This window comes from Ctenopharyngodon idella, chromosome 18 (genome assembly GCF_019924925.1).
Source record: "Ctenopharyngodon idella isolate HZGC_01 chromosome 18, HZGC01, whole genome shotgun sequence".
In the NCBI taxonomy this organism is placed as follows: Eukaryota; Metazoa; Chordata; class Actinopteri; order Cypriniformes; family Xenocyprididae; genus Ctenopharyngodon; species Ctenopharyngodon idella.
The window spans coordinates 34994682-35010856 of NC_067237.1; the positions used below are offsets into that span (position 1 = coordinate 34994682).

The 16175-nt window shown below is 37.0% G+C and overlaps 2 protein-coding genes across 2 annotated transcripts in view; one reads left to right on the forward strand and one right to left on the reverse strand.

Annotated features, from left to right (window-relative positions):
* The window catches only part of dhx36 (DEAH (Asp-Glu-Ala-His) box polypeptide 36), a 45140-nt gene extending 30753 nt beyond the window's left edge, over positions 1 to 14387 (forward strand). Inside the window, exons 15-25 of the mRNA XM_051871374.1 lie at positions 1222 to 1365; positions 3444 to 3561; positions 4285 to 4383; positions 4969 to 5142; positions 5239 to 5325; positions 6194 to 6277; positions 6387 to 6486; positions 8649 to 8739; positions 9817 to 9940; positions 13716 to 13868; positions 13972 to 14387. Of these exons, the coding sequence (XP_051727334.1) occupies positions 1222 to 1365; positions 3444 to 3561; positions 4285 to 4383; positions 4969 to 5142; positions 5239 to 5325; positions 6194 to 6277; positions 6387 to 6486; positions 8649 to 8739; positions 9817 to 9940; positions 13716 to 13868; positions 13972 to 14139 (1342 nt within the window). The 3' untranslated portion in view covers positions 14140 to 14387. The remainder of the gene's footprint in view (positions 1 to 1221; positions 1366 to 3443; positions 3562 to 4284; positions 4384 to 4968; positions 5143 to 5238; positions 5326 to 6193; positions 6278 to 6386; positions 6487 to 8648; positions 8740 to 9816; positions 9941 to 13715; positions 13869 to 13971) is intronic.
* Positions 14388 to 14532: 145 nt separating this feature from the next.
* Positions 14533 to 16175, reverse strand: part of LOC127500291 (rho guanine nucleotide exchange factor 26-like) — a 57180-nt gene continuing 55537 nt past the window's right edge. The window contains exons 14-15 of the mRNA XM_051871376.1: positions 16067 to 16168; positions 14533 to 15139 (exon numbers count right to left, since the gene is read on the reverse strand). Coding sequence (XP_051727336.1) covers positions 14997 to 15139; positions 16067 to 16168 — 245 coding nt within the window. The 3' untranslated portion in view covers positions 14533 to 14996. The remainder of the gene's footprint in view (positions 15140 to 16066; positions 16169 to 16175) is intronic.

Sequence of the window (16175 nt, forward strand, 5' to 3'; positions counted from 1 at the left end):
CAGACGCCCGTGATTCAGCTCATTATCCGCTAATGGGTATAAAGGTTTATGTTTCATGTATCAGCCTGTAACCACCTAGATTAGAGATGGAAAGGACCATTTACAGCCAATACAGGCAATTTACAGGGGAAATTTTTTTTTTATAATTTTTTTTTTTATAAGCTTTTTAACAGTTATTGCTCCACCTATGGTCCGATCTCCATAAAAGTTTGCATGCTTCTTCAGAATCATATGTTGCACGGGCTCACCTAGTTTCATTAAGTTTTTAGTTTTTGTTTAGGATTTATAGGTTTTTGAGTATATTTTGCCTCACCCATTTTCTAAATGACCATGTTATAGCTATCCAAAGGGTAAAGTTCCAAATTTTTTTAATAATTATTGTAGCGCCAAAAGTAGGGCCACCCGGAGGCCAATTTCTTTCATACTTCTCACAGGCCTCTAGGGCCGTGAGTCAAACAGGCCCAGCGAATTCCCATTGGCATTTGTTTGAATTCTTGGGGGAGGGGAGGAAACATTATCACATTATATCATTGGCCTTTGTTACAACAGCAGAAAAGTTTGACATCAGGTTTTTTTTATGCGAACGCAGTCAGTCGTATGCACAGCCTTGGAAAGTATACTTAATTTGACTCGTACGCATACACAGGCGTTCGACGCATGTGCAGTTTTGAGCAATCTCTCGCCACGAGTTGCAACCCATGTAAACATCTTTGTATTCTTCAATGATAGAGTTGTACAAATGAGGGTACTTTCTAACCTCTTCATACAATCTCTCGTCTATGTAGGCCTCCATTGTTGCTGTAGCTTGCATGCATTCCAGTTTGTTTTGTTTAATGCAGTTTTTTCTTTGACTACCTTGTGAATCGACGCCCCCAGGGCACGGTTGCCACCTTGTGGATAAACTAATTACTGCAAAAAAAATTAAATACACATGTGCGACCTGCGCGTACAAGTACGCACGGTTACAAAAATCCGGCGGTGCATGTACAGTACGCGCTTACTCTTCTGATGACGAAATTCGTGTCACGCACTGTATGCTGACCCTCACGTATGCATAAAAAGGAAACTATACTTTGGGCTTAATGAATCATGATCATGGACATTTATTAACACTATAAATTTAGCCAATTTTGACTGCAGAGGCCTTTTTTTTTTTTCCTCTACTTCCATGTCGTCATGAATTCCTTGTGATATTTCTCTTTCAATCTCTGTTTTTTTCAGTATTACGATAGATGATGTTGTGTATGTGATCGATGGAGGGAAGATTAAAGAAACTCATTTTGACACCCAGAACAATATCAGGACCATGACAGCAGAGTGGGTGAGCTTAGCCAACGCCAAACAGAGGAAGGGCCGTGCTGGCAGGTACAGCTCTTTCTCCCTCTCTCTCCCTCCTCTCATTTATCCTTCTTTATGTGTTATTCCCTCGATATATCAGCTGCTCTTCCTCAATCCATTCACAAGTATCAAAACCAATTTCAGTCGGAGGAATTGCACCCCCTGGAAGAATGTCAAACCTCTCGGGAGGATATGCAGTGTATGCTTGTATCATCAGAATGCTGTTGGATAAAATTGATTGTTTCCTTCATTTTTTTTTTTTTTTTTTTTTTTTTTCAAATCACACTATTTTTAGGTTTTAGCTTTTATTCCACAGTGAATTTTATAAAATATAAAACAGAAGAAATTTTATTTTATTTCATTTCACGATAACAATATATATCACAATATAGTTATTTTTGCTTGAAATAAAGTAGTTACAATAACAAAATTTGGTCAAACTTTAGATTAAATTGAATAAACTTTTAAAAAAAATGTTAAATAAAAATAAAATGTAATAATTTTAAAAAATCAAGATAAATATACAGTTTTCAGTCTATGAATTAAATGTTCATTGATTCGTATTAAAAGCTACAAAAGTTATTTAGTCAAGAGCAGTGAGTGATTTTTCTTTTTTTCTTTTGTTATTTGATTAACATTAAAGGGATAGTTCACCCAAAAATGTGTCGATGTCATTCAAACCTGTATAATGTTCTTTTATTTTGTGGAACATAAAGGAAGATACTCTGACAAACACTGTAAAAAAAAAGATTTTTTAAGATTTTTCAAAATATCTATTTTTTTTTCCCACTGCGGCAAGAATGTCAAATAGGTTTTTAACATGATGGTGATTAAATAATGACAGAATTTCATTTGATGTGAACTCTGAGTAATCTGAATCTAATAACACCTCCTTTCATCTTTTCACATCCTCAGGTCTTTTCATTAATGACTAGTATTTGTGTTCATGAAAGGTCTGTCTGTCCTCCCTCTCTGAGTCGAGACTGTGCTTCTCTCAAGGTTTCACTGTCTCTCTTTTTTTAAAGTCCACACAGAGAGGAAAGATGTGGCCTTGAATAGCTTCATTGTTATCTCAGTCATATGATAGGAAAGTGAAGAAAAAAAATAAAAAATCTTTCTGTTGGCTTTTCTTGAAGTTGAAGGCTGTACCTCACATATAAATCCTGATCGGTTCTGTCCCTTTGTGTCTATGGACTGTAAATGGGAATATGTTAAAGATGTTTTTAATTATGTTGTATTGAAATGACAAACTAAACTGACTTTGTATGTGTGTGAGGGAGAACAGTGTGCAGTTTTGTCTGGAGTCTACGTGTTGGGGTTTAAATTGGCACAGTGACTCATGCTTTTTTGACAGTGAGTGAGAGTGTGTGTGCTTGTATGAAAGAGAGATAATAAGTCAGTCACTAGCTTTGCATCTACATGAATCTGCCCTACTGCTCAGCACAGGCTCTGACACACCATTTCAATTTCATACTTGTTCACAAACGCCCAGATGTATACCCCCTCTCATTGTACCTGTGTATTTCCACTCATTCACACGCGCACCGCCCCGTTGCCACAGTAACTCCATAGCACTGCATTATTCATGGGAAAGCAAATTGACTTTCACATCAGCAAGCATCGACTAGTCTTGCGTAGACAAACCTTTGACTATCAGCATAAAGTCTGAGCTACATTGTAGCTTAGACTGGCCAAGATGTGGAAAATGTAAAAAAAAAAAATATATATATATATATATCTGTCTAACTTTGTTACTTATCTTTCTCTCCCTCCCCCTACCTGAGAAATACAAATTTCAGAATGCAGTTCAGTCCATTTAGATCAAACAAAATTTTAAATAAATATCACAAAATACCCAGGTTTTAGTATAAACTAATGAAATATAATTTTAATGTATAATATAACTTTGCTTGGATGAAAGTGTATGCTAAATTAATAAAAATAGGCCTAAATGTTTTTGTACAATACCTGTATGCATGATTGAACTCTCAATTACATTTAGCCAGTAGCAATTTGCATTCATCAAAGAGACTTTCCTAATGGATGCAGTGTGACATTGGATTTCCTGTGTCCCTTTTATTTTGTGTGTGTTTGTGTCTGGGCAGAGTGTCTCCAGGGAAATGTTATCACCTGTATAATGGACTGAGGGCCAGCCTCCTGGATAACTACCAGTTACCTGAGATCCAACGCACTCCACTGGAAGAGCTTTGTTTGCAAATAAAGGTATCCAATCAAACGCTCGGTCTGTGTGTTTCTCTGCATACTACATTTCACTAAAATGCATGGTTGAATTACCCCTTAGAGATCAATAAAGTATCCATCAGTCTAGCTAATCTGTGAGTCACACTACACAGCTGTCAGCAGTAGGTGTGTATGCTCTTAAAAATGCTAAGAATCTTGCTTGTTGGCAATCCACAGAGAGAGAGAGAGCTTCTCACTTCTGTGGTTTTAGGAAATTGGGCTGAACATTTCCACCGGTGACTCATTCATGCTCTCCAACACACACCCTCTCTTCATTACACATACACATACACACACACACTCAACCTCTTTCCCTTGTATCTGTGTGGCTCTAATGGGGCCTGAAGGCAGAGGTTTCACAAATAGTCTCCGGTGACTATAATAAGTGAGCACACAAACAAACTAATGGATTAAAAGGGACATTAATCACTGTCATTGTATCTGAGAGGCAGTGTAATTGTGTAACGAGGCCTTTTAGCTGTGTCAATTACTGCTCATTTTTATCTCCACATGGCTGCCCAGTCCCAGTTCCTTTTGCTCCTCAGTGGTATAGCAGGCCCTGATGAACATTCACAAAATATAAGATATACAAGATATTTTTATACACAAAGCCTTCATCTTCTATTATCATTTTATGTGCTTAGATTGAAAACTTTGTCAAATTTATAATAGTGTGATTTCTCTCTCTCTCTATTTTTCTCTCAGATACTGAAGTTGGGCCCCATTGCATGTTTCCTGAGGAAAACTATGGACCCCCCATCAGACAAAGCGATAGAGCTGGCCATCACACACCTGGTGGATCTGGTGAGAGGATAAAAAGATGAAAGTGAGGAATAATTGATAGAGATGAAAAGGAGGTTTGGATTATTAAATAAGTAGGGGATAAATTACAGTCTGTTATTATCACACAATAAACTGGGTAATCAGGAACCCAATGCAAAGCAGCTACATGGCTACTTGCCAGATAAATTAAATGGACATGAAAAATTATGTTGACTAAGTAAGGCATAATCTAAAGTCAGGCGGTCATTATCGTAAAATAAACCCCGACATGAAGCCCAGGGACCATCTTATTACCAGTTCTCTAATTAAATCAACATGAAATATTGATTTGAGTTGAAAGTGTTTTATGTAAGAATAAAGAGTGCTATGAGAGGTATGAAACTAACACAGTGGCATAGGAAAATAAGTTGCCTGTGACAATAGTCTATTATACCATTATACAAAATTAATTGGCAGCGGAAAGCTGTGATTGATCGATGAGAATCGAGAAAGTGTTCCACAAAGTTGTATAATGTGTAATGACTAAAATCAAAGAACTTAGCAGTAGCACAGTATTTTAAATGTATTTGTTTGAAAAGCCAACCATTTCTCTGCTGTGTCTTGTAGAATGCCCTGGACCGGAATGAAGAGCTGACTCCGTTAGGATTTCATCTAGCCCGTATGCCTGTAGAGCCTCACATAGGAAAAATGATTCTGTTTGGGGCTCTTCTGGGCTGTTTGGACCCTGTGCTTACCATTGCGGCCAGCCTTAGCTTTAAAGATCCTTTCTTCATACCACTGGTACATACAAACACGCTTTCATATGAACACATGTGCAGCCCCATAGGGTGTTCTCTAATGAGGGATTGTTTGACTTGATGGCTGCATTTATCACAGGGAAAGGAGAAGATCGCAGACCACAGGAGAAAAATACTTTCCCAAAACTCTAGAAGTGATCATCTCACTATTGTCAATGCATTTTGGGTAAGTCTTATGGAGTTTATTTTCAGTAAGAAGTCACTCTTAATTGTTAGGTCCCAGCTGGTCCTGGCATGACGCGTTCAAAGCTGGCCATAGAGATCTGTGCTGAGGGATCATCTAGTCACTGAGGATCTGTCCCGAGGGCTAGTTTTGTCAAGGTCTTTGCTGCCCGTAAAGGGCTGTTGTGGTCATTCCTGGTCCACCATCTGGTCTGGATACGGACTGGATCCGGCTGACTATGGACCGTATGAAGCTGAATTGTTGAACCAATGAAATTATTACCCCTAAATGGGTTTGGGAGTTTTTTTTTTTTTTTTAATAGTTCAGGGAACAGGCACAGTCTCTATATTATGATATCTGGGTGAAAGAGTCTCTACATGATATGAAGAGATTTATTTGACTTCTGTGATGTGAGGCGGCTAGCAGTTTTGCCAGTCTGTCTGCTTCCTGACCTTGGCCCCAGTTAGTCAAGGTTCAAATTTAAGATTATGTGCCAAATTACTAGAAAGAAGAGCGGCACCACTCCAGGAGGGATGAAGACCATTTCTGTTTAGCAGTTCAGGTCTGCCCTAAAAACATGTCCAGTTATCTATAAAACCTATATTATTCTGCGGACACCACTTAGACATCCAGTCACTGAATGACGACAGTCTGCTACTGTATGTATCTTATCACAGGGAGGAGGCCAGTGTCTAACATTGTTCTTGAAAGCTCGCACACCTCTTTAATGTTATTTTCAGTGATGTCTGACTGATGCAGTCTGACTTAATTTGTGCCAACGTGGATAATTTTACTGAATTATGTTTAGCAAATTAGCATTAATGGGGTATTTGTTTGTTTTTTTGTTTTTTTTGTTTGTTTGTTTTTTTAGGGCTGGGAAGATGCTAAGAGACAGGGCGGCAGATTTGAGAGGGAATACTGCTGGGAAAACTTCCTGTCTGCCAACACACTGCAGGTGTGTCTGCGCTTTCTACCAATCAAAGATTAGTTAAACATAACAGAGGAAATTGGACTTTTTGAAATGCACTTGATAAATGGAAACCCTTTTTGCTCCTTCCCACCAGATGCTTCAGAATATGAAGGGTCAGTTTGCAGAGCATCTTTTGGCAGCTGGCTTTGTGAATAGTAAGGACCCTAAAGATCCCAGCTCTAACATCAACTCAGGTACTCTATCTCTTTGTCTTCCATTAGCATTTGTACCTTTACAGATTTGAGCAGTCTTGAGAGTGCTGATTTTTGACAGCCTAGCTTTGAGGAGAGATGAGCTATTATTTTTCTAACCAAAAGCAGAGTTTGGCTCCAACCCCAGTTAAACACACCTGAACCAGCTAATCAAGGTCTTACTGGGTATATTAGAAATTTACAGGCAGGTGTGTTGAGGCAAGTTGGAGCTAAACTCTGCAGGACAGTGGCCCTCCAGGACCAAGTTTGGACACCCCTGACCTAGAGTAAAAAATGCTGGTCTAATCCAAAAAAAAGAGACCTTAACCTTAAAAAAAGGTCTAATCCAATTTATTCTGTAAAATCAAATTTTCCTCGATCTTTTGACATATAAGAGGTCACTGTACTATAAAAACATACAGTATGTTTTAGAACTCAAATCTCAATAGAGATGAATACAGTGGCAAAAGACTGCCTGCACAGACACAGATCAATGCTGATTACGACATCATCATTACCTCTTTGACCTGCCCACTGGTGCGTTAGTGAATATGGACAGGCAGGAGAAATAACACAACATGATCAGTAAAAAACATTATCCTCCAAAGGGTCTTAATGATAGAAAATGGTTGTTTATTTTCAACTATGCGAATGTGTCAATAGAGCATTATTTGCTTATGTACATTTCTCAAGCCATTGACTAAATAGTCAGATTCACACTGTTAAAGGGTTAGTTCACCCAAAAATGAAAATAATGTAATTTATTACTCACCCTCATGTCATTCTACACCCGTAAGACCTTTGTTCATCTTCGGAACACAAATTAAGATATTTTTGATGAAATGGCTCAGTGAGGCTTTTATAGCCAGCAAGTTCATTTACACTTTCAGTGCCCAGAAAGTTACTAAAAACAATTCCCGAAAATTTACTAAAAAAATTTAAAACAGTTCATATGAGTTCAGTGGTTCAACCTTAATATTATAAAGCGATGAGAATACTTTTTGCGCGCCAAAAAAACAAAATAACGACTTTTCAACAATATCTAGTGATGGCCGATTTCAAAACACTGCTTCGAATCTTTTGTTTTGAATTAGCGGTTCGGCTTGCGTGTCAAACTGTAAACTGCTGAAATCACGTGACTTTGGCGCTCCGAATCACTGATTCGAAACTAACCCTTTAACTCTCATGGAAATCATGTATAATTTAGGTCACACTTTAGATTAACTATGATTTTTGCCTAAAAAAAAAACCCCTCCTAATTACTGCTTATTAATACTTAGTAAGGTAGTTGTTAAGTTTAGATGTTGGGTAGGATTAAGGGATGTAGAATATGGTAGAATAGGTGCTTTATAAGTACTAATAAACAGCCACTATCCTAGTAATGTGCATGCTAATAAGCAACTAGTCAGTAGTGAGAATTGGACACTAGTGTTACCGTTATTTAAATTGTGGTAAGATATTATACAGAAAGAGAGTATAATGCTCCCTTTAAGATCTCTGGAGCTGTTCTATGACAGAGAGTTCTGCACTCTCACCAAGACTCCCGTTTATAATCAGAGCTGCTGTCTACACTGCACACTGAATCTCTTATTTGCATTGTGTCTACATTGTGTTATGATTGAGCATTTGCGAGAGTGTGAATACGAGTTTCAATGGTGAGATCATTGTAATCGTGCACTTAAGACATATGACTGTGATCTGCTACAGTGTTTAGCGATGCAACCTTTTATACAAAGGGAATAGATCTAAATATAATGCTTTAGTCAACACTTTTTACAATTTGTTAATCTCGGCAGCTGTAATAGTTAAAACATACTAAAAGTTTTTTTTTTTTTTTTTTTTTTTTATAAAGAGTTTCAATGTAATATTTAATATGCAGCAGTGTTACCCAATTTTAGCAGTGGGTTTTTACATTGAAGTCTTACAGGAGATACGCCCCTTTAAATGGAATGTTTATATCAGAGGGCTAAAATGAGGGTAAAAATTGGACTTTTATTTCTATTTTATACAATTTTGTTTTATAAAATGTTCTATTTTATACTATTATACAATTTTTGATGTAAAAATTAGTTTTCTAGCTCTATTTTTCTCTGCTCTGTGTCTGTTTTCCTATTCACATTTTTCATATGTAACATAACCAATGTTCTTTGTTATTTGTTACTCAGAGAATGAGAAGCTGATTAAGGCAGTGATAGTAGCGGGACTGTACCCAAAAGTGGCCAAGATTCGCCCCAGCCATAGTAAGAAGAGACCAATGTAAGTGTCATGGATTACTCCTTATTACTTGTTTTTGTATGTTTATTTTGGATTATGTAGCCTCTACTCTTCAGCTCACTGATTGGCCTGAGCCCCAATTGACGGACTGTCACTGATGGCATTATCCCATGATGGCATTATCCCATCTTCACAGACCTTTGTTCTGTTGTGAAAGATAAAGGGCAGAAAAGATGAAAAGCATAATCAAATCTTAAGATGACAGAAACAGCATGAAAGATCAGTATGTAATGTCGTCAGGAGAATATAAACATAAACCTTGATTTGTTACATTTTCTCTCTCGTTTTAACTCTGACCATTGAACATGGTTTTTGTCTGCCTCTGTTACTAACCATGTCACAGTGATGGTTTGCAGGTATCATTTTTATAACTCTGAGGAGGTGTCCTGTAGTGTCGTTTCAATTCAGCTTTTACGCGCACAAAGTGCATCAGCGCTTCTTTCAGAGCTCCACTGCTGCACACCTCGTTCAGGCCGCTGTATACACAACTTCATTCTGTCCACTATTCCAACACAGCTTCCATTCAGCCTTATTCTATTATTCATACGTTATTGTGCCTGTGATTTAAAACCTTTACGTTAAGCCTAGCTCAGTTTGTTACTGCTCTATCACTGCTTTACTGACTATATGCCAACTATTTATATAGTAGTATAACCTTATACCATTCAAAAGTTTGTTTTTGAAAGAAGTCTCATATGCTTACCAAGGCTGTATTTATTTGATCAAAAATACAGTAGTATTGTGAAATATTATTACAATTTAATATAAACTGTTTTCTATAATAAACTGTTTAATAAATAAACTGTTTTTCCTGCTTAAAAAAAGTCCAGATTATTTAAGTCAACAGCATTTCCACTTTCCAAAAAAAATTGCTGTGACATTATTTGATTTTTTTTTTTTTTTTTTTTTTCACCCCCTGGGTGGTTTATTATTGATTGTTATTCTGATAAACCTTCCCCCAAAAGGCATGCATAACCAAAATGAATTATGGTTTGTTGCTTTACATAATATGTGGCAGTTCAGTTTTTGAAAAATTCTTGAAATTGTGTGATTTTGCAGGCCAGTGAAGGTGTACACTAAGGCTGATGGGAAAGTTTGTATCCATCCTAAATCTGTCAATGCAGAGGAAACTCAGTTCCACTACACATGGCTCATCTATCACCTGAAGATGAAGACCACCAGTGTATGTATCTTTTTGAAGCATATGTTGCTTTATCTGTTCTTATAAGTCAAATATTGAAGCTAATTTGTTAATTTGTGTTGTTAATTTGCTTTTGTATTGTTATTGTATTTGTATTGTATTTTATTGCAACATTGATAGATAGAGGAAAGCTTTGGTTTCAGTAGCGATGCGTCATATGGTACAATATGTGTTCTAAAATTGGCTCAACATATCAAACTTGTTTTGATATCCTCTGACTGGATTGGAATCATACTTTGAAGCAAAAAAAATTCTGTGCCCATCATACACTACACAATTATCTGTGACATTTGTCAACTCTGACTGGCCAAAATCTGTAGACAGACTTTCCACAAGTATTGATCTAGGATGCAAACCGGAGCAAAAATCAGAGCAGAAGCCATGTACTGTATTCCAGCCTTTATGAAAATGTGTGCATTTTTTCCCCCCAAACCAGTTCAGTGAAAACTCCACCCTGCAGTGGATTCTAAAGACTTCATTATACATGTCAATCACAGTGCTGATTGCCTACACAATGCTAAAACAAATACTAACCCCTAACTCTACCCTACACCTTACCTTAAAGTTAGAGTAGGCAATTTACTCCGGTTGAAACTTACGGAGCCAAGTAATAATAAAAACAATCTTGAGATTAAAGTCATTATAATGTGAGATTAAACTCGTTAAATTTCGAGAAAAATAGTCAAAATACAATGTCGGGAATAAAATCATTAAATTTCGAGAATAAAGTCGTGTTTCGAGAAAAACTTAAAGCTAAATTTTGAGGAAAAAAATTTGAAAAAAAAATGTTGAGAATACACATTATATTTTGAGAATAAATCCATTGTTGTTTCTAGAAAAAAACTCATTAAATTTCAATGATAAAGTCAAAATAAAATGTTGTGAATAAACACATTCGATCAGTGTTCAATGCATACTGATAGAGGACATGACAGAGTTAGATCACTTAGTCAAGCTGTATTTTAGGCTTTCTTTCAATAACAAAGAAATAAGATACCAAAATTGTATCTAAAATTATGTATTTGTCCGTTCAAGCACAAGAAGAGTAGGCCTTTTCATGCGCTCCATGTGTGCGCGCTATGGATGAAGCACCATATGCGTCACACCAGACGCATCACATTCTCAAGTTCACCATGCAGACAAAAAAGTTCACTTGAAGAACAAAAAAAGTGGCATCTGTGTTTTACTGTAAATGTGCAAACGGAAACAGAAAGGACAATCTATATCTCTACATAAGCACAGACTTTATTAAATAGCCTACACTGAAAAATGAATTTGATCTTTTAATACCACTGTCTTAGTATATTAAGCCACATTAAGCGTCTTAGAATGTCTTGTTTTCTTGCGAGTACATTATGCAAATTGTACTGTTTTTTTTTGTTTGTTTTTTTCCTTCTTCTAAAAAGACCCAGCCACTTGCAAATTCTCTTTAAAGTTCATATGCTACTTATTATTCGGTTTTAATTAGCTAAAGCTGATAGTATTTCTTTGTTATTGAAAGAAAGCCTAAAATATAGGCCTAGCTTGACTAAGTGATCCAACTCTGCATGTCCTCCATCAGTATGCAATGAACATGACACTGATCGAATGTGTTTATTCTTACTTTATTTCAAATTTTTTTCTCAATTTTTTTTCTCGAAACACGACTTTGTCGAAATTTAATGATTTTATTCTCAACATTTAATCTGCAGCAGTCAGATGGTACAAGTCAGAGCTCTCTAAATTGTTTACATTCATTATTGTTGTAATGTTATGTGCTTTGAGACATGAGGTAATTTAACGCCGTCTCTTGTGACGCTTTGCAGAATCTACTCTGGCTGTGTGCGACCTTGTCATGTGTTTTGAAGGAGGGGTGGCTTTGGAGAGCGCTCTGAAGGGAGGGTGGGATCTAATGCTTTCAAAGCTATCCAACATCCTCTCAAAACAGATCAAGCAGTACAATTTCTGTCATATCTCTCCTTGCTCAATGAGTCTTACACACGCACAGTTGCACCTGTGGCTGCCAGAAAAAGAACAATTTTAACTTTTTGGTGGTGTTCTGTCACAGTGATACAGATTGAACAGTCCTGTCCTGTGCAACAGTGTCCTCAGGGTGATACCTGGCATGCTTTTTTAGTTTGATGTGAAATCAATAATTAATGCCTGTCTATTTAATTGGTTCACATTAGGGTCCTGATGAACCCTGACCAGGTTTATTTTGCGATTAAATGACCAGCTGACAGATAATTGATTACTCTTTTTTTTTTTTTTTTTTTTTTTTTTTCACCTAATCTTTCTAGTTTTAGTCAGTTCCTTCATAGCGATGCGGGAAACATCGGGACAGTGTTAAGAAAATCTAGATTTTTAAGAGTGTGACAAGGGAGACCCCTGGGGAAAATTGTCAGATAGTGAGATTGAAGTGGTGAAAACAGAAATGGCATGAATAAGGGCTGAATAAACCAGTGTATGGAGAGATTGAGAAAGGGGGCAGAACGAGACTCCGCAACAGTCAGATTGAAAGCGGAAAAGGTTTGTGTGAAGAAAGATTAATTCGCGAGAGTGAATTGAGGTGAACTGAATTTTAATGTCTGCATTTGGTACTCTTGTCCTCGTCTCACGTCGGTCTTTTCCTCATTCACTCTCATTCTCTAAAGACCCTGTTTATGGTCAGAACTAACATAAAGTCCACAGCGCTGACCTGTGACGCCTCCCCACTTGGTTAAACCTGTGCTCCCAGAAGCCCCTGATTAGGACTCAGTACCACTGATCTATATAAATTATATATATATTGCTGAACACAGTACTGAGCACTGATCTATATAATATATATATATAGATCAGTGCTCAGTACTTTGTTCAGCAAGTAAAGAGGGAGGAAATGCCAATGAAAGCTTTTTTTTTCCCCCTCTCTCTTTTCACACATATTTTCACCATTCTGTTTGTGTGTGGATATAAATGTCACCCTGCCGCAGGACAGGATGACATTTTCACTCACAAATACATTCTAGCTCTCCAGTTACTAATAAAATGCATTACATTTAAGCACAGAGATGGCCTTAAAAAAAGTCTCAACATTATTTTTCATGTGTGCTTTTGCATGCATCATTGTTTGTTTGTTACTTGTACATCGGTCTAATTTTGCAAATCTACAAAAATCATTTTGAATAATGCTTGATACCTGATCAACAAGTGCAAGTGGGTCAGTGACAAATATCGCTTTTAGTACACATTAAGTTCTTAGAAATGTAATGTGAAAATGTATTCATCTTGATTTAAATTTTGAAAATGTATACACTACTTTTCTAGAAATATTGTTTTTATGATTTGTAAAGTCAAGTAGTGTAACCATCTTATACCCTGAATAATTTTGAGTGTATTTCTAAATTATTAAGGGGTATAACTTTTTTACAGTGTTCTTGTTACATATGTTATATGTACTTACTATAGTAATAACAGTAAATTATGTATAATTACAAGCAACTAACCCTAAACCAAACCATATTCCTAACTCTACCATATAGTAAGTACATGTGTTAATTGATATTATGTAAATGTATAATTACACTGTAACAAGGACACCTTAAAATAAAGTGTATTTAAAAAAAAATTGTAATAAAAGAATCATGAACTTTAACCCTTGAATATTTTGGTTATCTTGGTTTTTTAGCTTTGCTATTTTTTGACAACCTAAATAAACTTGTTACAGAGAGGTCTACAGATTTTCAGTCTTTTGGATATATTTTTTTATTTGAGACTCTCCCCCCCTCTTTTTCTATAGATCTTCCTCTACGACTGTACCGAGGTGTCTCCATTTTCATTGCTGTTCTTCGGAGGGGACATTTCCATCCAGAGGGACCAGGACCAAGAGACCATCGCTGTGGATGAGTGGATTGTATTTCAGTCCCCGGCACGCATTGCTCACCTTGTCAAAGTGAGCGATAATTTGATGTTTTTGTTTCATATGCCACATATGACTTGAATGGGCACTCAGTGATGGACTGCAATTATACTTCAAATTTATTCTTTAAATTTAGGAGCTGAGGAAGGAGCTGGATGTGCTACTAGAGGAGAAGATAAAAAGTCCACGCCCTGTGGACTGGAATGACCGGCAGTCTAAAGATTGTGCTGTCATCTCTGCCATAATTGACCTCATCACCACACAGGAAACCCCTGCTCAAGACCACAGGAGAGGCAGCCAGTGAGCGCAACCACCAGCAGCTTATTTATTTAAATGACATTTAGCTGTGACAGAGAGAAGAGTGATCTGTCACAGATGTCTGTAAACCCACTCTGATCCTTTTTTTATCAATACTTTGCAAGTGTTGGATTAAATAGCTACAGCATCAGAAATAAGAAACCACATTTTTTTCCACTTCTTTTTTATTTTAGCATTGGCTTGAGTTATTGTATGCTTTCTTTAAAGTAATTCATTAAATTTGCCATAATATAATCCTTTTGTCTATGGAGATCTTCCATTCTTAATTTCACTATATACACATACATATAGGTCAAGGGACATATAAGTGAAAATTTAAGGAATGAAATATCTTTTTTTTTTTTTCTTCTTTTAAATGCACAGAAATAATCAGTATATAGATTCATATGAGATGTATTTATAAGTTTACAAATTGTGGATATCTAATACATATTTACATTTGGCATGATTCACATTTACATTTTCCCTGAGAGTCAATTACTTGAGTGAATAAGTGAGTGAACATCTCTGTGCTGCTATAAAACTTTCCTTCATTTTAAATAGGGACTCCCAAGTCCACAAACGTTACTTCTTATGTAGGAGTGCTCTGAACTGAACAGTGAACCAGTGTCACTTTGGAAAAAGCACATTTTTGCCAGACAAAAAAAATAAAATGAGCCCTGAGCTCAGTTTATAATTACATAAAAGCCGCTGGATAAAGCAGAAGTCCATATGCTGTGTAGTTATCCTTTGTATCACCTTTTGAAGCAACTAAAGCTGTTACTGCACTGTAGTGGTTAGAGTTCATCCACAGTTTTTATCATGTACTGTTCCTCAGTAGGAGGTAGTGCTCTAGTAATGGGCTCAGACATTGGTCTCTAGGCTTTGCAGACGGTCCATCCGTTGCATGTTTTTCTCGATGGTCGCCTGGCAGGTGATGAGTTCAGCGCACTCGGCCAAGAACCAGCCCCTCTCTCCATCCCGCAGACGTTCTCCTTCATACCAGCCTGAAAACACAGCCAGACATCAATTGACATTTTTATGTACACAAACTAGACACTGAACAAAGGGAAAAAAATATTTGACTACAAATAAACAAAATCTGCTGTCAGAACCATGGCTTAGCAGTCGGTAATGTGAATTTGTGCCATTTCTTACACAAATTCCCCCTTCTTTCCTTTATGTTGCTCGCTTTCTCTCACCAGTTTTTGTATAAAGAAAAAAACGAGCGTAGATTAATTTTGCATGAAGCTGGTTAAGAACTGTGCAGCTGTGAAGCTTGAAGAACCAGGTATCAATGTGATAACTGAAGTAGTGCTGAAATAAACACTTTTTTCTACTTCAAATTACTCTCCTTTGAGTACTGTTGAGAGCTTCTAAAAAGATCTCTTTGGAAAGGAATGAAATTTTCAAAAATAAAACAGACTGCTTTCAACTGTCTTTTGTATATTTAATGGCCATTAAAAGATTCAAGGGGCCTTTGAAGCCCTATCCCATGAGCCCTGGCCTTTCAACATGAAAGCCAGCCAATGAGTACCAGCCAGAGCGAGACCGTTGTTTGACCCTCTGACCAGCACCATCAAAACTGAGACCTTCAGCTGAGCCTCACATGAAAAGACATCCCTGTGGTTACACGACCACTTGTTCTGGGACAATAATCATTATCCAGTAACCACAGACAGGACTGTTCTCTGAATAACTTTAACACAACAAGCAAGAGGTTTAGAAAATAGAAAACACTAAGTCTGAGCTTGAATTTTAATATAAGCACCACCTATTTTCAGAGAGTGAAACTGCATCTTCATTCAGCCCGTCTGCTGCTTTTTTAAAATTTCGCCCTGGTCTGAACAGTATCGAATGTCAAAATTGGACCGAATTATCATTTTGGTGCAAACAGGCCTTTAAAGTGAAGAATGGAAGTATAAGAATCTCACCATCCACTGTCTGTGACAGCAACACCACATCAGCCACCTGTAGAGAGAGCTCATCCGGCTGCCTGGCTGTGTACGTTCTCGTCACCTCCACCTGCATGGCATCTAACAG